The sequence below is a fragment of the Microtus ochrogaster genome, chromosome 4 (assembly GCF_000317375.1).
Source record: "Microtus ochrogaster isolate Prairie Vole_2 chromosome 4, MicOch1.0, whole genome shotgun sequence".
Taxonomy (NCBI): domain Eukaryota; kingdom Metazoa; phylum Chordata; class Mammalia; order Rodentia; family Cricetidae; genus Microtus; species Microtus ochrogaster.
In genome coordinates, this window is record NC_022011.1 from 55,702,245 (window position 1) to 55,729,837 (window position 27,593).

At 37.2% G+C, this 27,593-nt stretch overlaps 1 protein-coding gene across 1 annotated transcript in view; it reads right to left on the reverse strand.

Annotated features, from left to right (window-relative positions):
• The window catches only part of Lrp1b (LDL receptor related protein 1B), a 1,800,012-nt gene that overhangs the window by 552,422 nt on the left and 1,219,997 nt on the right, over positions 1-27,593 (reverse strand). Inside the window, exons 28-31 of the mRNA XM_026778709.1 lie at positions 24,715-24,846; positions 22,162-22,389; positions 6,704-6,878; positions 5,911-6,005 (exon numbers count right to left, since the gene is read on the reverse strand). Coding sequence (XP_026634510.1) covers positions 5,911-6,005; positions 6,704-6,878; positions 22,162-22,389; positions 24,715-24,846 — 630 coding nt within the window. The remainder of the gene's footprint in view (positions 1-5,910; positions 6,006-6,703; positions 6,879-22,161; positions 22,390-24,714; positions 24,847-27,593) is intronic.

A 27,593-nucleotide genomic window follows, 5' to 3' on the forward strand; every position in this document is an offset into this window, starting at 1 on the left:
AGTGTAACAATGGAGGGAGAGGAATAAGCAAGAAACAAGCCTACAGAATGTTTAAAAGGCAAGGATTTCCAATTTTTCCTTCCAAACTAATCATGCATTTGTTATTTATAATTCTTCATACCATTCTTTAGGAAAATGCCTGCTTGGCACAAAACTACTAGACTTGCTTGTTTCCTGCTCGGGAGTAAACTGAACACTTATTTATTGAAGATTCCCTCATGTGCCAACAATGGAGCTGAGCCCATGACATGATGACAAACCAAACATGTTGATCTCAAACTTCCTCTCCAGGAGCCAGGGAACAAGAGTCTAAAAAGACAAAATCACTAACAGAGTCTACATGAAGAGGTTTCAGCCCAGTCCAGAAGATCAAAGGAGCCTTATGAAAGAGTCACCCTTGGTGTATTAGAAAAGAAAAAAGTAATAAAGAGGATGGGGGAAATCTGTTACAGGCAGCTTAAGTGTTACAAGCCTAATTGGCAAGGAGCACCAAAGAAGGGGATTCCACAATGGTCCCACTTGATTTTAGTTGTAGATTACAAACTATGAAGAAATAGTTTGTAGCCCAATAACTGTGACACTGTAGGAGCTAAAATTTGTCTTCCTTTTTTATAAACTCCTCCACATAGGCATACACAATGTGTGGATTTCTCTTATCTCCTCACTATAATTTTCATTAGAAAATAAATATTACCAAGTCAGTTCTATGAAGTCTTCTTGATGCCATCCATGGTGCCTATTGAACATTGCATACAAAAGTGTATACTAAAGACACATAATTTGAAAGTGAAGCTATTAGCCTTCCTATCTTCGTTCCTTCATCTCTTCCTTTGTTCTTCGGTTCCTTCCCCAACTTCCTCCCTCTTTTATTTTTGTTTTCAAAATTTAGATATGTACATATTTTTGTGACTACTAGTTACAAACACTCTTTCAACCTCTTTCTTTTCCTTTTGTTTAGCTAAAATGAATGCATTTTGATGCTTTACATAACATTCAGCATTAGAGTTACCACATGGTAAATTCAATACAATAAATCTAAAATAATTTATCACCTCTGGTGTGGGAGGTCCTTCTGTCTATGTGTTGCTTTTATTGGTTAATAAATAAAGAACTGGCTTGGCCTATAGCATGGGAGGAGGAAGGTGGACGTAGAGAGACTATGGAGCTGCCAGAGTCAAACATGCTGGAAATTTGCTGATAGGCTACTGCCACATGGTGATATATAGATTAATAAAAATGGGTTAACTTAATATGTAAGAGTTGGCCAATAAGAAACTAGTGCTAATGGGACAAGCAGTGATTTAATTAAGATAGCTTCTGTGTGTTTATTTAGGGTCTAAGATAGCCAGGGGGACGGGAATGAAACAAGTGGTTCTCTCTCCCTGTAACAGTCTTCTCTTCAGAAATTATGGATGCTAAATGCATTACTGTCCACCTAGCACATCTGGCCCATACTCCTCCTCTATTAACTGATGTAAAACTTTATGGACATCAGTGTTTAGATTACCACACAGCATTAGCTACATTTGCAAAAACAAAGTATACAAACATATGTGTGATGTAAGAACAAGTATATGAAGAGGTAAAATACAGTTTGTTTTTAGAACTTGTAACTATATTAAATATGAACCCGGGCACTGCTGTGAATAAATTTTGTGCATAGGATTACTGTCTTTAATCAATGAGCCTTAAGAAAAGAAAAGAAAAAAAATTCCTCAAACCTTGGGCTAATCTGAAAAACTACATTGAGCAAAATTGTGGTATTTGTAGGAAGATATGTGGGCTTAATATGCACTTCCAGGTTTTGCCTCAACATTTCTAAATTGTCCTTCCCCACCACTCACTAAATAATGTTAACCATGTTTTTTCTTTCCAGTCAGGTCCCATGAAATATCCTGGCAATCAACCAAAGGGTCTCTGTCTCTATCTCTCTGTCTGTCTACATACAAGTGCACACACATATATACAGACACTCATAAGCTCCACATGCACAAATAACAAAAATACAAGCATTATTTCTCTGTTAAAGCTCTGGAACTATGAATCCAGTGATATGATATAGGTTGAAAAATAACATAGCAGTATATACATTTCTTTAACAGGGATACAGACTAGGTACAGCTAAGTAGCAGACCTCATGCCTAACCTGTATGTCTCTAGATTAATTCCCAGAACTATAAAACTAATATAAAAGCATTTTAGAGCCTTTTAAAAAATTTGTAGCTAATAATATTGCTCACCTGAGAAACTTCCTGAAAGATACAAAAACTCTTCACTAGAAAGCATCAAATGATTGCAAAATGCCTCTCCTAAAATCACTGAGCAGAAATTATATTAATGGTCCACATCCTAGCCAACTAGTTTTCTAAATTTTAGTTATCATTTCGACTTTACTATCTCTCCCCTGATGCATTACTAACACTAAGATAAATTTTATTTTTCTCTGCCACTAAAAACAAAAAACCTCTGGTGCTTTAAAAAGCAGGGTAGTTCTGGTCACATTTGAAGGAGTTGGCATTCTATGGTGTGAACAACACATCCAGGCTCATCATGCAGATTTGAATACTAAGAAGGTTTTATCAGGCTTGATTTGTATCCCGCTGATTTTAGCAATGAACAGACTACATATATTTATTAATATTGTTTTGTTAGAGAATTATGCCATTTCCAACAGTTGTATGCTATAAAAAGCAATGATTTAATGTCTTAGGGCAAGGGTAAAAATATCCTGGGGCACTAGGGAAATATGGAACATATTACTGAAACATGAGATGCTGCTCAGGAAACCTGCAACTCCATGTGATCACAGATTAGGTACCAAGATCGACATTTTATAAAAACTGGAACAATTTCCTGAAAAGGTAAGACATTTATTGGAGTCATACCGATTGTCCATAATTGTCAAAGTAGAATAATAAACATAGATTTGTTTGGTTTCCTAAAAATCATATCAAATACTCCCCAAATGCTGTATCAGGAATGTTTTATGTAAATGTGAAAGCTTTTAAAATATTGAAGGACTCAGGGTATTCGGCTTGCTTGGATAGTTATAGATGGAAAAAGTTGGTGGCTTACTAGTCGAGACATGGTTTTCCGCTAAAGAAAGCTTCAAACAGAGGAGAATAACAGCTTCACATTTTATAAAAGTGTTGCGTAGAAGTTTTATTTTAAAGTAATTGTCAGAGACAATGAAAACTGAAAAGGAACAGGTATTCAGGTTTGTCTCTGCAGTAAAAGTAGCTAGCATTCAGTGCACAGCATCTCAGGAAGCAAAGGCTAAGTGCAAATAGAAACACTCCCCCTCCTTACTGCCCCTCTCTCAAATCACTCTTCCTCATTCAACATCCCCCAATTGCCCTTCTTCTCTCACCCTCCCCCATTCACCCTTCCAGATAAATGGCCTTTATAACTTGCAAGCTTTTGTGGAATTTTTACATCAATAGTTTAATAGGGGTCTGGCTATTCAGTATTAAAGGAGACAGTGTCTTCAATCCCAAAACAAGCATATACATTATTATTTTGGTGTAACCCATGATTCCCAAATTTCAGTACAAATAATAGATTTCTCATCAGAGCTGTCAACCCTGCACATTCTGGGCAGCCTCTGGCAAGATGCAACTGAATCTCATCCATCTAAAAGGAGTCCTGTGTGTGGAGCTGGACCTTGTAAAGCCATTTCCTCTGCTCTGTCTTCTTCACAGAAGAATTTGCATTTCAGTCTGCCCAGATTTCCAGCACTAGCCTAGATTTCAACAATGTGCAAATGTAAAAAAAAAAAAGTAAAAAGGAGGGAGCTAGCAACTGTAATGTTTACACCAAAAGGTTTGGTTTAGGCTACACGAAAGGCATTATTTCAAACCTTTGCATACTGCACCTATTTTAAATTATTACTATCGAGTATAAGCTACATCAAGTCAGTATATTTTCATATTCCTAAAATAAAGAAGCAATTGATGAAAAACTTTAGTTTATATTACTTATTTCTCAACTTAAAATATTCTCTCTGCAATTCAAGCTCAAACTATCAATTTTCTATTGTATATTTTACATTTTCAAATTTAATATAAAAGCCAAGTTATTATGTCTTTTTGAAAACAGACTATAAAATTACACATAAATGTTATAATTCTTGACTCACAGAGATATAAAAATGTGAGAAAGAAATATAGAGGTAAAAAATATTAGTATACATAGATACCTGTTAAATAGTCTCTCTTAGGGTAATTTTTTTTTTAATTTCAAAGATGTTTTATAGGAGCAGCTCAAGAATGTCAGCACTGTTATGTTTTTAACAAAACAGATGTTTAAAATGTAATTTTTTTTCAAATTAAAAGGACTTGTTTTTCTGTTTTAATGACAAATATCTTTCCTCCTTGCCTCTGAAGTAGTTCAGAGAAAATACGGTGAATAAACATACCAATTATTTCTAGTAAAAATCATCTGAGAAACTCTGATTTTCTTTAAATGGCCTCCTGACCTATTTTCTCCTGTGTGCAGCAAGCCTTCCATACACAGTGCTTGATGACATTTATCCTTCATGGATCAAGGCAAGATGGATCTGGTCACTTACAAGGTAGAAACTTGGCTACACAGAACCTACATAAAGAAACTCTGAGATAATAGTTGTCTTCCATCTCATATATCCCAGTAAGTATCAAGCTTAGATATTTCTTTGGACTTCACAATTACCTGAAGACCCACATGTGTTTGTGAACAGGACAAAATAAATAATATTCAAATTAAAAAAAAAACAAACCAAGTGCATTAATGTATGACTCAGCTGCATCTGTCCTGGGCATATAACTGGAGGACATTAAGTCAGCAAAGCGCAGCAATACCTGAATTTCTGTAGCTATAGATAGACTACACTACCCACAATAGCCAAGACAAGAAACTAGGTTAGAGGTTCATCAACAGATGGACTGATAGAAAAGTGTGATACATAAATACAACAGAATTTGATTCGGTCTTTAAGGCTTTCTGCAGAATATAATCATGACATCTACGAAGAGAAAGAAAGGTGAAACCCAAGATCATTATACATAGTAAAACAGGCCAGATTGACAGAGACAATTATGTTTTCTTCTATACATGGAATCTGTATTTAAATATCATTATGTGGGAATGACATGAAGGTAGAAAGGGATCTATGAAAAAGAAGAAATTGGTCTAAAAGGAGGTATTCCATTTAGGTTTGGTCAACTTGACACAAGCTAGAGCCATTTGAGAAGAGAGAACCTTGATTGAGAAAATGTCCCCTCTAGTTTGGCCTATTTGTAATCCAGTAGTATGTTTTCTTACCTAGTAATTGATATGGGAGGACACGGCCCATTGTGGGTGGTGTCACTCCTGAGCAGGTGGTCCTGGGGTACATAAGAAAGTAAGCTGAGCAAGCTTTATAGAACAAACCAAGACAGAGCAGATGCCCATGGCCACTACATCAGTTCCTAGCTCCGGGTTTCTTTCTTCTGTTTCTGCTCTGACTTCCTTTGATGAAGAGGAAATAAAATAACTCCTTTTCTCTACAAGTTGCTAATGGTTCGGTTTTCAAAGCAGTATTAGACCCCCTAACTAGGATAAAAGGGGAAGGACGCTCTAACAGAATCCATGGAAACAGGAGGAAAGTGGCCGAGCTGAAGAGGGAGGAGAACAAGTGGAGGCAAGCAAATGTCATAATATGCACATATGAAGCTGTCACATGGATGCTCGGGCAGTCTCTGTGCTAAGGAAGTTTAATAGCAAGCCCTTCCACACAGAAAAGGAATCTCATATAGAGAAAACCAATTCTATGGTACCAAGAAATTCGATCCAATTTATATTACTCTTCTATAATTGTTTAGTATTGAGTTCAAAATCATACACATGAATCTCATTAAAGCTGTCACTATTAATTATATAAAAAATACTTACCAACTGGTTCCTTTTGGTTCTGAAAGAGAATCTTGATATTACTCCCATCCATATTTGCCATGTTTATTGTATTTCCATCTGTCCAGTATAGTTTCCTTAATTCAAAAGATATGGATTAAATATTACATGCAGATCCATTTAAGAAACATAAGGCAAAGACTAAAGTAAGAAAACATATTCTAGGTACAAGATTAACTCTTTTTCCAAAATGTCTAAAAGTGTTGGGTCCCTGTACATTTTCCTAGGCGGAAAACATCTCTTTTGTTTTTTATTCTCTTTGAAAGAATTTTATCCTTTCTCATTTTCCTAGTACTTCCAAATCTGATGCTTAACCCAGACCACAACAAACCACTTTCATTCTGTCTTCATCTAAACAGAATTCTCTTGGCTAAGAAGGGATTAGAATGTGTCGATGGGAAGGTAAAGCTCTGGTATCACACTGGCCCCTCGACTCACCAGAGGCAAGAGCAGTCTGGCTTTGTAGTGACCACACAGTAAGGAAATATTCACAAACAGCATTCTAAAGGAAATGGCTTTTCCTCGGCAACTTTTTGTTCTAAACTCTCATTCCCTAGAAACACGCACTAATGAGAGCTTATAGATTTCATTTCATTTGGATAAAAATCTCTAACCAAGACTCCGAATCTCTGTAACAATTTCCATACTCAATTTCCAGTCACATTTCGGCTCTCTCTTCAATACATGTATCGTCTGAATTAAACAATCGTTTTGTGCAAAATCTGAAATAAAGTAAAAAATGTTACAAAAAAGAATTTTAAAAATCATACTTTACCCCCTGACTGGGTGAGCTGCCAGGCACTGTGGCTTATCAATTCCATGGATAATTGAGGTTTTCAAAGAGCCATCTAGCCTGGCCACGTTAATTTGTGTTTCATCAAATTCCGAGCTAATCCAGTATAAATTACGCGACACCCAGTCCACCGCTAACCCTCTGATGCTCTGAATATCTGCAAAACAGGATAAAGAAAATGGAGAGTGACCAAAGGTTCACATACTCCAGGCTCCTCAGGTAAGTTATTCTCTGTCTAAGGGAAAACCTAATTTACACTTTAATTTGTCAGCTAAAATTGTACAAGATTGTAATCTCATTCCCTTATCAACACTTCTTAAGGCATGCATAATCATTAATGTCTAACTGCAGAGGCATTAGGAAACCTGAAGCAACAATTATCATCAAAATCAGAGTAGCAGTCAATGAGTCTCCAGTAAACGCTTGGAACAGACACTGGAAGAAGTCTTGTGGGCAGGAGTGACCATAATTTGAGGGAGAATAATAGCTTCTGCAGTCGGTACCACACAGGTCTAGTTAGGAAAAAGCACTGTGTGTCATTAACAAATGGGCTGCTTGAAGTTTTTGGTGCTGATTTGCTAATTATGTGAAATAAAATAATTCAACCTCCCCCCAAACCAGCAAACTTGAACACCTTTCAACACAGACAATTAACAAAACTTTAATGGACTATGCGAACAAAACTAAAATCATTTTAACGTTATTCCAAATGTGGACCCTGCAGTAATGACAGAAGTCTAATTAAGAGTAGATTCAGCACCACTGAAACGGGTGTGGGTGTCTGCGCTGTTTTTCTTTGATTAGTGAATTGGGAATCCTGAAAAACAAGCATGGGGATGTGTCTTAAATACACAGGGGCATTTTAAAAAGAGATACATACTAAAGCCAACTGTTGTGAATTATGAAGACTAGTAATGTATAGTAGGACCGTTTTAGTAACTATCTATGGCATTTGAGAGCTTAACCTGGACTTGTCTCTTTTTTTTATTTTGTTATTTTCTAGTATTTAGTATTTCTAAATTTTTAGTATTTAGGGCTCTTTAATCATTAGTTCCTAAACCTTCAGGCGGACATGTGAAAACACAGCCTGTTCAGCAAATGTGGGAAGGATGGGGGTAGTGAGTGTTCAGGTGGTCCTCAGGCATGAACTTCCTGCAGTGCTGACCGGTCCCAGCAGCTACTACCTCACTCCACTGGAATCAATACAACTGCCCACTCAAAGGAGGCCAGCAAACTAGATTTTCGAAAACAATAAAATTGGAAAACTCCATCAAAGTAGATAAGTTCAGACTTATAAAACTTGCTAACAAAGCAGAAGAGGGCCAGGGTTCCAGTAATTGTGCTGTGGCTGTGAAGGAAAGAGGAAGGTGATGCCTGACTAATTTACTTCCAATGTCAGGAAGCTTTTCTTCAGTGTGCCTGGCCCTTGCAGAGCTGGTTCCTCCATCTGTGCCCTGTGTATGTTTCCTTCTAACTGTCACTGCTCAACCTCTACATTCTGAATGCGGGCTTAGTTTACAGCACAATTGCATATTCTTCTTGTTGTTGTTCTTGAGACAAAAATAATACAACACTTCTTTGAAATTAGACTTTTCTTCTCTCTCATGGCTCATTCCTCCTGCCCCACCTTCTGGAGCTCACCTGCTGAAGAGAGGCAGTCCTAAAAGAATGAGCTTTGGATTCCTGCTCCAACCATGGGGCCCTGGTTCTTTGTTATCAGCATTAGTGACATAGATTGTTTTTCCCCTCCATTTTTGTTCATCTTAACCTAAGACAACTTAAAAATAACACAAAGGATTTCTGAGAATCGTTTAGAGGATGTAATGTTGTTCTTCTATGACATGCTTTGTAAAATATTTGTGTCTTTCTGATGCTCTGAATATTTTAAATTGCTTAACAATTCAGCCAAATACATGGCCTGGAGAATGTGCTCCTCTATAATTGTAAAGCAAAACTCTGTATATGTTATCAATATATGTTTCCAATATGTTGACTATTTTCTCAGACATGTGCAGCATACATTCAACATAAGGATTTGTAGTGACTTATTAAACTTGCCAAACAATAATCTGAAATTTTAAGGATATCAACTAGCTACAAAACTAAAGTGTAGGCTGAAGTGCCTGAGGCTGAGGGGTTTTTTTTTATTTTTTTTTTAATGTGAGCACACATCTGGACAATCCCAACCAAAATTTGTATCCTTGTGATTGTTTTGAGCCCAGACAGCATTTTGATTTACCAGTCTGACAATAAAATATTGAATAAAATAAAAATATTGAAACAATATATTTTGACTCTTAACATCTGGGTTATCAAATTAAGACACACCAATATCTCTGAGCCAGTTTCTCAGAAAGTTCAGCTTTCATCTGTTTGGGGTAAATCCACTTTCATGAACTAAACACAGATGATATGTTCTGCAAAGCCCTCCCTAATCACAAAAGTCTCTGGTGCGTGATAAATTTTAGTTCTCAAATATATGTGAAAGCACAAGACAGACAGATGAATGTCTGCGTGTTGCACACACACACACAAATGCTAGTCAGCTTAAGCTATAATGGTAAGCAAATGAGAGATCAGAAGTGTGACAATCATCAAGACCAAACCCAGAAACAGAATCTTCATTTCTGTAGGGTATTTGCTGCTTTGTATAATACAGCTCAAAAGTGTGAGAACAAGGCAGAATGACCACAGGGTTACTAGAAAGATTTTATTTATCATTAGTGATGGGTGAATGGGGAAAACATTTCCATTTAAAAAGAAGAATTTTTGAAAAAAAAATTAACTTTTTTTTCTCTAGATTGTTCTATCAGTTCTTTAGCTATAAGCAAATGTCAGGATATCTCCAAATGGTTTACTTTGAGCAGTATACTGCTAGGTACTGGCTAGAAATCTACTTGTCAAATGAGAAAGTTAAATTGATCGGAGGCTTAAAAGCCTCATTTTTCCTACATCAACAGCAAATTTTAGTCTTTCATGAAAGAAATGTTTTAAGTAATGCTCTTATATTTCCATAGATGAAGTCCATTGTGATGGTAAAAAGGGACATAATGAACATCCAAACAGATGCAATGTAAGTAAGTGCAAAACCAAAGAACAAATCAATCAAGTGTCCTCAAATTTAAATACTGTATGTAGAATAATTAGAAGCGGCAGCTGGATACAGTTAACCTGGGAACTGGAAAACAAAGAAAAAGGTTAGCCAGAGTGACCATGGAAAGCTAGAAAACGGGTCTAGAACACAAAGTGAGTTACCTAATATATTTAATCAAAGCTTTCAAGGGAGAGCATATAAATGGAGAAGCAAGAATACTGAGTTAATATTGCAGCTTTTCCCCACTGGAGTAATAAAAAGCAAAATCCCCATAAAGACAAAATGAGAATATTGTGAGAAGATGCAGGGATGATTGCAAAGACACATGCGCAAATCCAGAGGCCAACCAGATAAACTTGACAGTCATCAATACGGTGGTGAAACTAAGAGTGAGCTAGCATTTGCACAGCTGAGGGAAAATATTCCTTGAATTTGAATGTTGTGCTCAGCTTATCTTAAGTAACAACTTAGTGACAATGGCAAAAGCTGATTTAAAAATTAGCAAAAGACGTGAATACAAATTTATCATTAGGTGATATAAAAATAGTCAAAAGAATTTGAAAATGTGCACATATATACCATTCATCAAAGAAGAAAATGAAAGCATGATCAGACACCCTGTCACTCCAATAAGAAAGACAATTGTCATGAAGGTGGGTGGGTAGGAGGTGGCAGGATTTGAGAGGAGTTGGGAGAGGGTAAAGAACATGATCAAAATACATCACATAAAAATTAAAAAAAACTAAGTTAATCAAAATGGCATTCATCAAAAAGACAGTTGGATTAGTAGAGAAAAGAATCCTTGCTCCCAGATGGTAGGTATGTAAACAAGTAGATCCCTGTGGGAGCAGTTTGAATTTTCTCAAAGTTTAAAAGCAGAAGCACAATAAAAACAACAATATTACAACTGAATATCTCTTCAAAAGAAAGGAGCCAGCATCTGAACAGATAGCTCAAATCTCATATTCATTCTCTCTTATGTATAAGATCCAAGAAATGGAAACATGAAAGTGACTCTCAGCTTATGACTATGAAAAGAAACTATGGTACCGATGAATAATGGAATATCATGTAGCTAAAGAGGGTCAGATCTTGTCATTTGTCCCAAGATAGATAGAACAGGAGATTATTACATTAAGTAAAATAAACCAGGCATTGGAATGACAAGTACCACGTGATTTCACTCCTTTTTAGAGTCTAAAGCTCTGTGTTTCATGGGAATCTCAGTTAAGTGGCAGCTACCAGAGGCCATGGAAAGTGGACGGGAGCTTCAGAAGGGATGGTCAGTAGAACTAATGTTCTTAAACTTAACTAGAAATTCTGAGCTTTAACGCTGATGGTTTTCTTTTTTTTTTTAATATTTATTTATTTATTTATTATGTATACAATATTCTGTCTGTGTGTATGTATACCTGCAGGTCAAAAGAGGGCACCAGACCCCATTACAGATGGTTGTGAGCCACCATGTGGTTGCTGGGAATTGAACTCAGGACCTTTGGAAAAACAGTCAATGCTCTTCACCTCTGAGCCATCTCTCCAGCCCTGATGGTTTTCTTCAGGTATTGACAATGAACTGCATATGTTTTTTAAAACCTAGAAGAATTTTTGAGTGCTTTTAAAATTAAGACACGATATATCCCATACTACTGAAAGTTTACCGTGATTTAAGTGCTATACTATATATACACATATATGTGTGTGTGTGTGTGTGTGTGTGTATGCATCAAGATTTTACAAGGTACCCAAGAATTATGTACACTTTTTGTATAATATATATCAGCTTGAATTAATTTAAATATTTTAGGTTACAATATAAATAAAAACAGCAAATTTACAAATATTGGGAAAGCTTGGTGCCTTTGTGTGCTGATCGTAGGGATATGTGTGCTGCCCATGAGAGAACAGAATGGTGTTACCTCAAAACAAAACAAAGCAAAACAGAACAAAAGCATTATCTTCAAGCTCAGGAATTCTACTTCCTCCCCCCTCATTTTGTGTGAAAGTATCTTATAAAACCTAATCTAACCTCAAAGTCATTTTGTAGCTGGGATTGATCTTGAATATCTGATGTCTACACATCCCAAGACTGGAACTATAGGTCTGTGCAAAGAGTTTTCAAGACATGATGAAGAGAGATGATGTCTCAAAAAGACATTTGGATTGTGATGTTCAAAATGATATTTTTGACAACAGTCAAATTTAGAAGCAGCATGTGTTGACTACAAGATGAATGAATAAATGCAATGCAGTATACACACACAGTACAATATTGCTCAGTCTTGAAACAGACAAGCATCTGATATATGCTAAAACATGGAGGGAACTTGAGGATATTCTGCTAAGCAAAGCATGTCCATCACTCGAAAGATGGCTCAGTTAACGTACAGCTCTGAGGACCAGAGTTTGGATCCAGAGAACCCACTCAAATGCAGAATGGGCTGGCATACTACCTCTTCTCCCACCACGAGGGTAGTCAAGACAGAAAGTATTCAACCACGACCAGCCAGAGTATTAAAATTATCAAGTCCTCTGTCCAAGTGAGAAACCCTGTCTTCAGATCACTAGTGGAAAGTTCTGCTGTTAATCTCTGACGTCTATACATACATACACATTTCTAAATACTCATCTCTGGGTGTCTCCACACACATGAAACTACACATATGTGGACACACCACACACACATGTAAAATGTCAGTCAATTAAAGAAACACCATATCTCTTCTTGCTCACTTTTGCACTAGCTCCTCCAACCTCTGTTTGATTATCTGTCATCTCAACCTGTTAGTTACATCATAACATCTGTGCCATGTCCAAGGTCTGCCCTCATTTTCACACATCTCAAAGTAAGGATTGGGAGGAGAGAGTTTTTGGGTAAACAATGCTGGTTTTGAATTATGGATTCCTTTGACTATTCCCCTTTAGTGCTAGGTGTATGTCATCACAAGGCACTTGGTATCAAACCCAGGACTTAATGCCTGTTAGTCAATCAGTCTGCCAACTGACCCACATTCCAGCTCTAGGCTAATTTTTGTTTCAAATTCAGAACATTTATATAACTTTCTAATAGCATCCCTGCCTGTTATCTTTACTGTCTACAGTTTTGCTGTCAACCTTAACAATTCCCATTTGATTTATCTTCCAAAGAGTTTAGCTTACTGATATCACCTTTAAATTTGACCAATGGTTCCCCATTTTGTTGAGGGAGAAGGAAAAAAAAATCACAGCAAAATAATCCCTTACTTTTTTAGGGGATTCAGTACAACATGAAGCCTCTACAGTGTCTAGCTACTTTCTCATCAGGGTTTCCTAAAGGTTCACTGAGCTCTGTGCCTAAGGATACCTCAGCTAGTGACCCATTTCCCTCAAGGCCTTCTTACTTACTTACACAGTTAGTACCTCATTAACTACATGCCAGAAGTCAGGATGAATGGGGTCTAATTGTCAAAGCTGTTCATCCATGGTACAGTCCTTATTTCTCTTAAGCATGCATTATATTTAGTCACATTTAGATATACTACCATCTGTGATGTACCTTGAGCTAATTAATTATCATGAGCAGTTTATACTATTCTAATACAGAACATTTCAAAAGTCTAATGCCAAACCTAGAAAATGCTATAAAGTTCCTTCAAAATCCTGCATATTAAAACAAAATTGCACACCTACTTTTCTAATTGAAAATGTGAAAAGTAGGCATAGGCAGTATGGCCATTTGTCAGTTTGAACTATGCATGCGTAGTTCTTTTTTATTTTTATTTATTTATTTATTTATTTTGGGTTTTCGAGACAGGGTTTCTCTGTAGCTTTGGAGCCTGTCCTGGCATTCGCTCTGTAGACCAGGCTGGCCTCGAACTCACAGAGATCCGCCTGCCCCTGCCTCCCAAGTGCTGGGATTAAAGGCGTGCGCCACCACCACCCGGCGCATGTGTAGTTCTTAATGGGTAGCAATTGTAAGCATCATTATGGCTGCTTGTGTTTCTTTTCTTTCTTCTTCATTATTGCATCACAGATATTGATATTATTTCACCACAAAAACTTCTTTCTGGGTCAAATGAGAACTAGAAAATTCTGAACAGATATCAGTAAAGAGCCGATGTCCCACACGTAAGCTTCCTAATGCTTTCAAAGCCCAGAAAGTACTGTTGTCATGGACCTATGCTCATTTTCTTAATTCTCTATGTATCAATCTTTAGAATAATTATTATTTTCAAACCATTCTTGCATTTAATACTTTGCAATATATAGAGAGAAAAGCTTTGCTTCACACTGACAAAATAATTACTACAAAACTGGATGATGTTTGAAATATGAATAGACACCTCTTAGAAGAATCCAGTTAAATTCAAAGTTCATTGAGAATTACACTTAGATGAGCATGGTAGCACACAGTGATAATCTCCAGTGCTCTGGAGGCAGAGGCAGGGGATTAGTTTAAGTATAGCAGACACATCAAGCTTATTTGCCAATAAAAATGAGATTTGCCTCAAAATGACGTGGACTCTCATACACTGGTGACGGTGTGTCTAACTCTGCTCACATTTCATAGGAATAAAAATCTTTGGGAGGGAAAAGGAAATGGTGCAGCACTTCACCAAGAAACCACTGGAGGATCTGCAGAGATACTGAGTGTGTAGGAAGCACACGCTGTAAGAAATAAACATGTGGTTAAAGCTAACCTCTTTTATCTCCAACTCATGAAGTCATTTTATTTATAAAAGGGGAAAATATGGGAGAAAGAACACACCTGTGTGATTAACAGTGAAGCCAATTTCAAGTGTAAATGAAGCTTTAATATTCCTTAGAATTGCAAAGCTAACTGATAGTTTCCCTTATCTAAGAAAGTGGAAAGCAACACGAACCTCAAAGTAAATACAGCATTAGAGGGGTAAATTAAAAAAATAAAAAAAAATTAAAATGGAACTCTAGAAAAAGAAAAAATATCAACAAAAGAAAATGTAATTTAACTTGGTTTGCTCTGGTAAAATATTGTCCAAAAGCAACTTACTTCACCTTACTTTTCCCGGGTCACAAGTAACTGAGGAAAGTCATAGCAGGAACCCAAGGCACAAACCTGAAGCCAAGAACTAAGGTCGAGGCCAGGGAGGGATATTGCTTACTGATTGGCTCTTCATTGCCTGCTCAGCCTACTTTCTTACACTATCCTGAACCATCCACCCAAGGATTGCACTGCCCATTTCTGATGGGTTATTGCACATCAATCTTTAATTAAAAAAAAAAAATGTCCCAGGTACTTGCCCATGGGCCACTCTAATGGATGCAAATCCTCATTTGAGGTTTCCCTTCCCAGATGACTTTGATTTGTGTTAAGTTGAAAAAAGCAACCAGCACAATCCATCCAATTATTCTTTCTTATATTCAAAATTTGAAGGTTCATTCATGTTTTGTAATATTCTTTGTTGTGATATCAGCAGTGTACTAAATTTTTCAGAGGCACACTGTTGTGTAAAACAATATACTACTGAGTAGTTGACACTTGGGAGGTCCGACTGAACTCTGGAACCATCATAAAAGGAAAGTACTGTGAGCTAATGGAATTACCCCCAGTGACTTTCATTGAAATCCCGAATTGTCTTATTGAATATAATGAAGGATACAAGAGTGCTAATAATGTGACCTGGAGGGTAAGCTTTTTCTGCCAAGTTCTTCACCATGCCTTCGAGGCAACAGTTCATTTCCTACGACCTTGAGCTTCCTCAACTATAGAATGGAAATTATTCATTTACAATATTAGATGTGTAGAGACTAAGTGAGATGACATTTGTGTCATACTAACGTTAGATCGTTTATCATATCCAATCAGTAAGCCTGACAACATGAATGACGGGAAACTATTTGGTCCAGGCTCAAAAAGAGATTTATTGGGACCAGATAGTAAAGCTTTTTGATGCCCAGAACTTTCTGGGAATTATAATGTCTTTTTCTCTTAGCTTAAAAATACATTTGATTTTTGTGTCATGGCTAATCTTGGTTGTCAACTTGACTACACCTGGAATGAACTAAAACCTAAGTAGGTGGGCAGGATTTTGAAGGATTTTTTTTTTTTTGATATTTAGCGGTAGATATCCCGTATTAAATCTGGGCCACACCTTCTATTCATTCTCACTGCAAGTTCAACTATATTTCTCCAGAGGCATTTCTTTTTTGACATCCGAATCCGCTTCTTCAGGATTCCAAAATAGACTCAAAAGCAGGGGCTGTCTAGGACTTCCCTGGAACTCCAGCCCAAAATTGCTACTGCTGAAATATTAAGTTTTGTGGACTGAACAACTTCCAGATCCTTAGCCTTTCTATAAGAAGACATCATTGTTAGATTGCTTAGGCCACAGCCTTAGGCTAGTCCAAAATAGGTATGTATATGCGTATATATAGATATAGATAGATAGATATGTTTAATTAGTTCTTTAAGACAACATCAAGTAATATAATTTTATGAGTGCAGAATAACACACATCAGTGTTCAAGTGTATGTATATGCATTTGTGGACATACTGTATATAAATAATACTATCAAATATATGATAAATATGCTTACATTCAAATATTAATATTTATCATTATACTGAATTACCTGATTTTGAGCTACTTACCACAAATAGTTATGAAGAAGATCTTTTATAGATAACATATTAATTCAAAGTCTAGTGCTGGGAAAGATAGGCAAGCTTTTGTTTCTCTTAAGAAAACTTGAACCAATAAGTATTTGTCTCAGGAAACAGGAATAATTGGAACACTGGATATATTTATAACCCATTTTTTTTGCAGTTGACTTTATATTAGATTTAAACCGAGGAGAGGATGAAATGAAGTCTTTTAAGAAAATCCCTGAAAAGCCCACCACATTCTCTCAGACCACCATGGATGCAAGTTGGACATCATCAACAGCAGAAATAAGAACTACCTTACAAGCTCATAGAAACTGAACTCAAAAAAAAAAGCCAAGGTAGTACTACAGAAAATTAAAGAATTTCTAGAATTCAATAAAAACAAATACAAAGCATATGTAAACTTATGGCACACAATGAAAACAGTGTTCAGATGAAAGTTCATGGCACTGTCTACATTTAAAAAATGGAGAAATATCATACTAGAAATCAATAGAAAACCTGAAAGCTATAAAGCAAATAAATAAAAAGAAAAAAGAAGAAAGCACATCTAAGAGTTGCAGACAGGAAGAAATTTTCAAAGTTAAGTTTGAAATCAATAAGATATAAAGATAGAGAACAATACAAAGTATCAATGAAAAATAAGAGTGATTCTTTGGGAAAACCAACAAAATAGACAAACTCTTATCCACACTAACTAAAAAACACAGAAAGAATACACAAATTAACAAAATCAGACATGAAAAGGGAAACATAGGAAGTCACCAAGGAAATCTAGAGAATAATATGAATATACTTAAAAAAATGTGCTCCATCAAACTGGAAAATATAAAAGAAATGGATAGTTTTCTTCATAGGTATCATTTACCAATATTAAATCAAGATTGGCTGACTAATTTAAATAGACCCTATAACCTTTAATGAAATAGAATCGACTGAAACAAAAATTTGGCTGTTATGTGAATGATGATCAAGTTCCAATTGAATGACCAAGAAAGGATAGGTAAAGGGGGGTATAGGGGGAAGCATAGATCCAACTGGGGGTTAGGGAGAGATGGAGCCAGAGTGTGTGGGGAGAGAAAACTCAAACTGGGGCACTTGGGGTTGATGTGGAAATGCAGTGCAATGAAAATGTCCTGGAATCTTTTTGGGTAACCCTAGCTGGGACTCCTAGTAATGGAGCATATGGAGTCTGAACAGGCCATCTTTTTATGGCCAGGCAAGGTTTCCAATGGAAGAACTTAGGTACATTTTGTTGAGCTGTTGACTGAGGAGGTCTAATTGAGGTCCCTAACAACCAAAGATGATGCTAGGTCAAAAATTTACCTTCTAAAAACTGACAACAGGGCCCCATTGTGAAAAACAAGTTCCACTCAGCTCATGAAAATAGAGAGGTTGAGTTGGTATACACAGGGATCCTTCACCCGTAAATCTTGGCATAGAAGGTACCACACAGGCTAGAAAAATAGAAATCTGAACCCCAGTTCAGTCACAAAACCTGCTATCTACAAATTGATATTCCTGCAATATGTTTGGGGCAGTGGTGGTACAGAGCATGTGTGAGTGGCCAACCAATGTTTGGGGTAACTTGAGGCTCACTTCACAAGAGGTAGCCCATGTCCCTACACTGCCTGGAAGGCCAGTAAACTGGAGGCTGGGTACCCCGGAAGCCTAGAGTAGAACTAAACATTACTGGGGGGGGGGGAGAAAAAAATATTTCTAATGGTATTCTGCTATATTGATAGATTGGTGCCTCATCCAGTCGTCCTTTTTCAGTAGTTTTGGAAAGGCTTCTCCAAGAAGCACATGGGAGAGGATGTACAGACCAGAACACCATATTACACAGAGAGAGTCTAAATTGGAGTCTAAATTTCAAAGAGTCTCTCACCTCGGAGATCTCGGAACACTGAAGAAGATGGGGAGGAAAGCCTAGAAGTCAGGGGATGGTGGCCTCCAGGAGAATATGCCCACTCGATGAGCTAAACAAGTCTCACTTGGGCTCCCAAAGACTGATGCAACAAGCAAGGAGCCTGAATAGATCTGCACAGAGTCCTCTGCTTTTATGTTATGACTCTTGGCATTGTGTTCTTTTGAGACTCCTAACAGTGATAGCAGTTGTACCTCTGACCATTTTGTCTGCTCTGGGGACTCCTTTCCTCCTATTAGGTTGCCTTTCCAACCTCAAGAAAAGGGCTTTTGTCATGTCTTATCGTATCTTGTTTTGTATTGCCTGACTGCCATCTTCTGGGGATCTGTTCTTGTCTGAAGATGAAATGGAGGGTGAGTGGTTCTGGGAGAATCATGAAGTGGGGTATAGGTGGAGTAGATGGAGGGGAAACTGTGGTGGGGATGTATTGTATGCAAGAAGAATATATTTTCAAGAAATAAAAACACACTGTGAAGGATCAAAGGGCAGTCACGTGCAGAGGAGAAACAAGAACTTCAGAGGCCATCCACAGGACTGCATAACGGCTGATGGAGAAGTAAAGCAAATAGACTACTGTGAGAATGTGTGATACTCTGATGAGGTCTAAAGCCAAACTCTCAAGAGTTCATTGCTGGTTTTGATGCTGCTAATGGAACTTTCTATAAGTCTGTATTAGTTACTTTCTCATTGCTGTGACAAAACACCATGAATGAAAAAGATTATGAAAGAGTGTTTTTGTTATATGGTTCTACAGGTATAAGAGTCCATATGGTAGGAAGGTATGGCAGCAAATTAAAAGTATGGCAACAGGTTCAGGAAGCTGAGATATCATATCTACAAAGGCAAGAATGAAGCATAGACAGATAATTGGTAGTGGTAGATCAAAGCTACTGATGAACTAGCCTACTTTTATCTTAGGCTTAAAGGCTGTCTTACAGTAAAAACAAACTAGGCCCCTTCCTATTTCTGATTAAATCACTGTTTCTTAAAGATTGAGCCATTCCCCATCTGTAACCTTAGCTACAAATGGCTCTGCTTTGCCTGTTTCAGGAAATGGCATGTCTTACTTCAAAAAGTTGCAATGACTACAATGTAGGGTCTTGCAACCCTACATCTGTTTCAAAAGGTTGAGACATTTACCTTGTTATACCCTGCTCCCATAACCCAACCTATTTTGCCAACCAAATCACCCATTTAAAAACTACCTACCCCTGAGCTAGAAAACCTTGTTTTGTTCATGTCCACTTATGACCTCTAGAACCCCACCATAAAGGAAGGCAGCATGTGTACACACAGATAAGAAACATTGCTCCTGCTTGCTTTAATTAATTTTCCCATGATGATTTGGGTCAGTGGTTTTTCTTCTCACATCTTTTGGATTTATACTATGACTCTCCACGACCTTCCCTACATATATCCTCCAGCAAGACTCCACACCTAAACCTTCCCAAACAATACCACTAACTACTGACTTAGTGTTCAAATACACAAGCGAGCATAGGGGGCTTTTCTCAATGAAAGCACCATATTGTTGTTGTTGTTTTTTTTTTTTTTTTTTTTTTTACAAGGCTGCACTCTGGAAAAAAGGCAAATCCACTGAATCTGTAAAAAACAGGAGCCACTTTAGTAGAGCCTCTACCTCTTCCTTCAGGTTAAACTCTGTGCATAGCCCGGGAATCTCTATTAAATATCTTTGGTAAAGGGATCACTTACAAAGCAAAGCTAAATGTCTCACTCTGCCCTCTTCAAAACAAATACCATTCTCTTTATTAACATAAGCTGAAGCATAGAAATCAGTGCTAGTTTATATAGTATATATAGTTTATATATATATATATATATATATATATATATATAACTTTATGTAATAATATTCTATTACTTCAGCTCCCTGGGCTTGTCTGTGCTCTGGCTTCTCTGGAGGAAGCAGTATGGATATCACAGTGGCTACGCTACATCTTTCTCTCCCTCTATTTCTTCTCCTATAGAAAATACTTGTCCAAATGTTTTAATTAATTGCAGATCCTATTGAGTATGTGTAATATTAGTGAAATAATATTATTGCTCAATTTGGAAAGGTAGGTGCAATCAAAGTCTGTTAAATGGAAAAGTCTTGTATTTTTCTCAAATATATACTCCATGAATGAGAACTGGATTCCCTTCCTACCATTACAGTCAGAAGCCTGTGCCTTAATGTTTATAAACATCATCTTTAGCAGTGTACAGGTCTCAGAGCTTTTGGAAAAATGTGTTCCTTCTTGATAAAGTCATAGAGGCCTTGAACTCCTTTCAAGTAGTAGGATCATTTCAGTAAGTATAAAGAGATCCTTGGGCCTGGTACAAATTTTACACCCAGTACTGTTGGAAAAGCGTTGTGTAGAAAAAGGAAATCATGATATCCGTTCTTCAGACTTTCCTTCAGTTGAGTTAGAATAAATTTTATCACTTCTAATGTATTAATACTGAATTAACATTCAGTAAGTTGTTTTAGCAGCACTAATATGTGACCAGTTGATCTAAATACAGACACATGTCAGTTGTGAGCCTATATCACCCCTGGGTATAGCTGAAGTTCCTGAAAGGCTGTGGCTTGAGAACCTGTATTCTTTATTGCACTAATTAGGAATTTAAACATCCTTGACTTCTGATCCATCTCTCCCCTTTCTGAAGAGAAAACAGAGGAAGGATGGTTCTGGGGGAGGTGAGGGGAGTTAGGAGGAGTGAAGGGAGTGGAAACTATGGTCTGGATGTATTGTATGAGAGAAGAATCTGTATTCAATTAAAAATATAAGATTTAAAAAGATATTATATTTTATAAATAAAGATATTGAGCAAAATGAAAAAAATTACACTTCTCAAATACAGTTTGATTATAATTTTCAGTGTTCTTCAAAGCAAAGGTGCTAGATCAAGTTGATAAAATCACACTGCCTCTCAGTCCTCTTGAAACACCTGTATGAAGTGCAGAGGGCCTATAGTTTCAGGGAAAGCAAATGTGGTCTGGTTTCAGACACAATGAACAGTGCTCAGTGAAGACCCATTCACCAAGCTAGTGACTGACAAAAAGCAAAAAGGTCCAACACAAACCAATAGTGCATTAATTAGATGCTGAATATTGAGAATTTAGCCAACACACTCATGTATATGTTTAATTCCTGACGGATTTTATAGTTTGGAAATTATTATTATCATCATCATGTGTGTTCAGGTTCATACATAGACATGTGAGCTGATACATGTCATGGCAAACACTTAAATGCCAGAGGACAACTTTCAAGTGTAGATTCTCTAGTACAGTAAGTATTTTTACCCACTGAGCCACTGAGTCATCTTGCCAGTCTTTTTGGACTTTTTTTTATTTTTAGTTAATGCAAGTGAATCTGCTGAGAGCTTCTGGGAAAGCTTCTGGAATATCTCTCTCTGCATAATAAAGAGAGGTTTGATTCTACAACTTAATTCAGAGGACTGATCTAATCCTTGCTATATGTTATGCTGTCTCCATGTGAGTAATGTTTTACAGCAGAAAAAAAAAGTTTCTTAATGTGTTTAGACATTTGAAATTTTTCATTTGCTTTGGAATTTTTGCTTTGAATGGAACTAAATTTCTGGTTATCAAAATAACTTGTGGTTTAACTGTGGCATTTGATTTTTGTAGGTAGATACGGAGTAGATTGTTGGGTCTGTGCATAACCAACTCCAACTTTCAGTGGAGCTGAACAGTGCAGGAAGAATGTTAAAGAAACTGTTTACTGCAAATGGAATGAAAAACACTGCCGGGGTCACACAATTCTTTTACCTCTTGAAATAACTGTTTCTAGCCCGGTTCCATTAATGAAAGCCCGCGTTATGGTTTGTGTTTTAATGTCCGTCCAGTACAAACGTTCCTCAGAGGCATCGAAGTCTATTACAGCAACATCATCGATGTCTGGGACAGTGAAGGCCGTGATGAAGTTTACATACGGATTGTCAATGTCCACTCCTCGGATCTCGGAACGTCTTGCATAAAGGAGAAACTTTTTCATTTCTAGAGAAACAAATTAAAGTGATCATTTTTCTTATATTGTTGACAAGTTAAACACTTTCGAGAAATTTTAAAATAGCAACTTTCAATGGCTTCAGTTTTAACACAAGAGAATAATTTTTAAAAATAAATCTGGTGGAAACAATATATAGATCATGTATCTTGAAAGTACTCAGAACAAGAAGCTGTAAAACAGGCTAGAAAGATCTTTAGTAATTTAGTTTGAAATGTCAAAGAATCCTCAGTACTTGATTTTAACTCAGCACAGGTGAATATTGCTAATGAAAATTAGGTGTGGAGTTGAGGCAGATCTCTGTGTTCCAGGCCACCCATGGCTACATAGTGAGAACCTGTCTCAAAAACTGACACAAACAGAAAACAAACAAGCAAAAACAAGAACATGCTGCATATATATACTTAATAACCATATTTCAGTATCTCACAATTGAATATAATTACAATAAAATTTCCTTTTATTAAATGATTTTTAAAGTATTTAGGAATATAACTGCCCTAAAAACATCACTGAATACAATTACACATTCTTTTTTTAAATTCTATTTATGCATTCCTTATCAAACTTAGAGTTCATGTAGTCTCCAGATTTTATTATAATTTTTTTGTCCTGGTATTGGACGGCATTTGGATACTCTTTTTATACTTTTTGGATATAGGAGTTATAATTATTCTAATATGTGCTGTGGTTGGGTTGTTATTATTTTTAGAAATCCACTAGTCTAACATGAGGGTCTATGGTACACTCTTGTTACAACACTACTCTCCATATAGAGCAAGACAGACAGCCTAACATACAACTCCTGGATTCTATGCAGGAATCTTTAAAATCCCCATCACACTCTAGTCACTACACTCTTCATTAGCTGATGGGTGTTGGTCATTTCTCTGTGGGTCTGGACTATCAAAGGAAATATTAAGAGAAAGTGGGCACAGTGAATGCCATTCCTCTTCAAGTCTACAATATGCATGCACCCATGCCATGGGTATACTACTTGTTATATAACTTCATCATGATAAAAGGTGGGACATGCTCCTCCCATCAACATACCAGAGCCCAAGAAAGAGAACACCTCAATGAACCCGGCATGGCCCTCTGGTTTGGTGGAATTTGCAGCTGTCCATTCCAAATATTTGTTTTTCCAAGTACCTTTTATAGTGGTATATTTTGTTTTAATAAATAAAGCTTGCCTGAAGATCAGCGAGCAAAGCAGTGATAACTAGTCAGTCATACAGGCCACTGAGTGGTAGCATACACCTTTAATCCCAGGATTTAAGGAGACAGAGGCCGAGAGATCTCTATGAGTTAAAGGTCACCTTGGGCTATTAAATCTATCTGAAAGAGAAACAGAGCTCACTCAAAGGTAATCCATGCTCTTGGGATCACATGCCTTTAATCCTAGCACTAGAGAGGTAGAGACAAGAGTATGGTTGGGCAGAGAGAAGAGTATAAAGCAGAAAAGACAGGAATTCAGTGGAGTGTGGGGTATGGAGTCTACAGGATTCAGAGACAGGGCCTCACCTACTTTTAGTCTGAGGTAGAGGTAAGAGCCATTGCCCGACTGCTTTGCTTTTCTGATCTTCGGGTTGAACCCCAATATCAGTCTCTGAGTTTTTATTATTTGTGCTACAACCTTTTATCCTAATTACTGCTTGATGGCCTTCTGTGCCCTTTTATAAATAAACATAAGCATGAATCTGCATCAGATGAGGCTCGTCTTGCCTTATACAAACTGCACCGAATTAAAGCCACTAATAATAGACTCATAATTTAGCATCTGATAAATGACTCTATTTTCTGCCCTATGGATTAAATAACTACAAAGAAAAATATATATTTTCATTAATACAAGTTATTTAGTGTGTGTGTGTGTGTGTGTCCAAGTTATACAGTTGTTTCTTTGTTTGTTTGTTTTCATTTCCCCTCAGGCTGACAATGCACTGTAAAGGGAACAGGAAATGAAAGCTGGTGAGAGCCTCCTGCTATGCTGGTGACTTACATCATCACTTCCTTGAAATGCAAGTATACTCATGCATCCCTCTGTTTTACAGAGATAAATTTTGCTAATGCATCAAATAAGAAAGTAGCAAGAAAAAATGAAGAGGGTAATAAATAGCAAATATAGCATAGCACATGTTAAGGGATTGTCAGTGTCCTCAGAAATAGCTGAATTTTAAAAGTGGCTGCCAGCTGTCACAGCTAATGTGTTCTTAAAGATACTCAAAACCTCTTCCACTTCACTGTGAGTAAAATTCCTGCAGAAGTGGAAGTATCTCCATTTCAGATTTGGCTAAGAACTGTGGGAAACTTACCATAGCAGGTCTTCTTGTCGGAGGAAAGCTTCATTAGGTGGGGGCAGGCACAGGCTGCACTCCTATTATGATTGATGAGACAGAGGTGAGAGCAGGGGCCTCTGCCTTCATTGGCTGCACAAGGATTGGAAGCTGCCAAGGACACAGTGAAATAGCAACAGTGAAAAGGGAGAATGTAAGATTGATTCACTTAATGATCCAAAGTAAAATTTTCCTTGCTGAGAAGACCAGGTTCCTATGAGAATGGCAGGTAGTTGCGCACATCACTGGAAACCTTCGTCCCCATATAATTCACAGCCAAGATAATTTTCTTCATTTTCCCTCATATTACAGATGAAAAGAGAGTTTGTGAATTAAGGAGAGAAATTATTAGGAATCATTGCTTTGCTAACATAGAAATAATACATGTTATATAACATATACCAATTGTAATATTGAGTTAGACTTCAATTCCCAGCCTGCTGAGTGCTTGGACTCCAACTCCTAGCCTGCCAAGTGCTGACGCCTCCCTGGGAGGGTCAGGACCACGTCCACAAAGTATTTAGGCTCACACCAGAAAAAAGAACAGGTGGTCCCCAGGGTTTGTGTAGGCTCCTCTCCTCGCCATGCTGTCTTGGTCCACCAGAGTTGTACATTTATTAAACACGGACATTTTAATTTGCTCTAATCTGGTTTAATTGGAGTTCTTTGCATTGGAAGAGCACCTTTTCTTAAAATTAAACCAAACACCAGTAAAGTTCAGGTAGATCCTGTCATAAATTTTGGGAGTTCCAATGGATATCTCCATGTTTCTAACCTGCCTCAGACACCGACTCCTGATCTGGGCATACCACTCTTGTGAATGTGCCAGGGAACCACTGTAACAGACTTCCTCCTTTTTCTCCTACCTTCCCTGGGTACATAAGACACGCTAGGCAAAGAACCCAGCACTGAGCTACTTCCCCTGTCTCTCTGTCATGAGTTGGGATGAGATTTCATTTAACTCTGTGTGTGTGTGTGTGTGTGTGTGTGTGTGTGTGTGTGTGTGTGTGTGTGTTGATATGCAGTGACATGTCTGTGGACATCAGAGGACAATCATTCCACCATGTGGGTTCTAGAAATCACACTCAGACCATCACAGTCTGACAGTCTGTGGTGAAGAGACTTCACACACTGCACCATCTCTCCTGCCCCAAAGATTATTTTTTATATCAATCTATCAACAGCTATTATTTTCATTCTTATTTTAATAGCACTTGCCTATTTGTTAAATAGTTTATTATTTTATTGTTACTATTGTTTATTCATTCTTACAGAATAAAGTCTTTAGATCTAGGCTACTAGATTGAAGGCAGAATGAGATACCCCTTCTGACCTCAAGGACTTTAGCTTTCAGCTAATGAATAGTACCTTTCTAGCAGGGAGCAGGGGACTGACTGCTCTGGGTAGGCAGAGTCAAGACATACCACCATAACTATGCAATGATATATTGAAAAATGGCAGGCACAGAGAGCTCTCTCTGATCTTCTCTGTCAACTTCTTCTTTGAGATAGGTCGTAAAACCTAGGTCAGATTTTTGACCTTTCCCTATATCTACTCCTGTGCTTGTCCTGTAAAAGATGCCTTTCAAAGCACTAGAGGAAATGGACATGATTATCTCAAAAGAAGAATGCCATCAGAGCAGCAACAGAATGCCCTCACCTAGAGCTCTCTCCTTCGTTCTCTATCATATTTATCTAGCAGTGTCCTTGTTTCATCAAAAGGAGACAAAGTGCCTAGCTTGTAGCATTTCTTCCCTCATAGACTCCTTGCGAATAAAACTCCATTCAAATGAGTTTATAACTTTTGTTGTTGTGATAGTGCTTTCACCTGTGATACAGGACTATAAACAGTTTATTTCCCATCCCCCAGTAGTTAGCATTAGTGTTATAAGATTTTATGCCACAAAGAAGAGGCATTGAGAAGACGTGATCAATATGGAGGAGATGAGAGAAATTAGCTGTATGCAATAAGCATGTGCGCGTTCATTCCTACTCCCAACCTGAAGACGGCAAAGCAGGAATTTCCTTTGTACTCATTAACAATAAATATTTTTTAAAGGGCGAATTAAAATTTCTGAAAAAAAAAAGTCATCTGCTGAGAAAAATCTGTTAACAAAAGAAACCAACAGAAAAGGATAGACGCTGTGGGCCTGGAGACTCCTCATTGCAAGTGTCTCGCCACCCAAGTTCCCATGCAATCTGTTTTGTCTCACCCTTAACTTAATTTGCATTAATCAGAGTCCCAAAGGGATTGTTAGAGTTATAGAAGCAAATCAGCAGATGTAAAAGATGAAGGTGGGGTTGTGCTGCAGGAGACGGAGTGTTCTAGCAACTGGAGCCAGGGCTCCCAGTGGCTGCAAAGAAAAAGAGAAAACTCAACATTCCCTACACTTGAAAAACAAAACAAAACAAAACAAAACAAAAAAGAAAGGGAAAAAAAGGACTCTTCTTAGAGCAATTAAAAGAAGATTCTTTAACAGTCATTTTTAGGTACTTGATTTCACTCTATTTTTAATTTTTAGTATAAAATAATTCTCTTCTAAGCATGCTACAATTATAAACTCCCCTTAAAAAAATAAATCAAACATCTTAAAAATTCTATGTCCTTAGATTAAAATCATACACTGATTTTTCTAGCCCTGTATCTATATTAATGGTAAGGCTATAATGTATAATTCACAATATTTTCTGCTTCACAGCTTGGAAAATCCACAAAGAAATCTTGCCTTCCATTTTAATCTCATTTCACTTTGAAATAATGCTGCTGAGTCTTTTAAAAGTTTCTTTCTTAGTAAACACCTGAGCATAGTTCTCTATTTTAATGGCTCCATTGAAGAATTTGGTTCACAGGGCTACTTT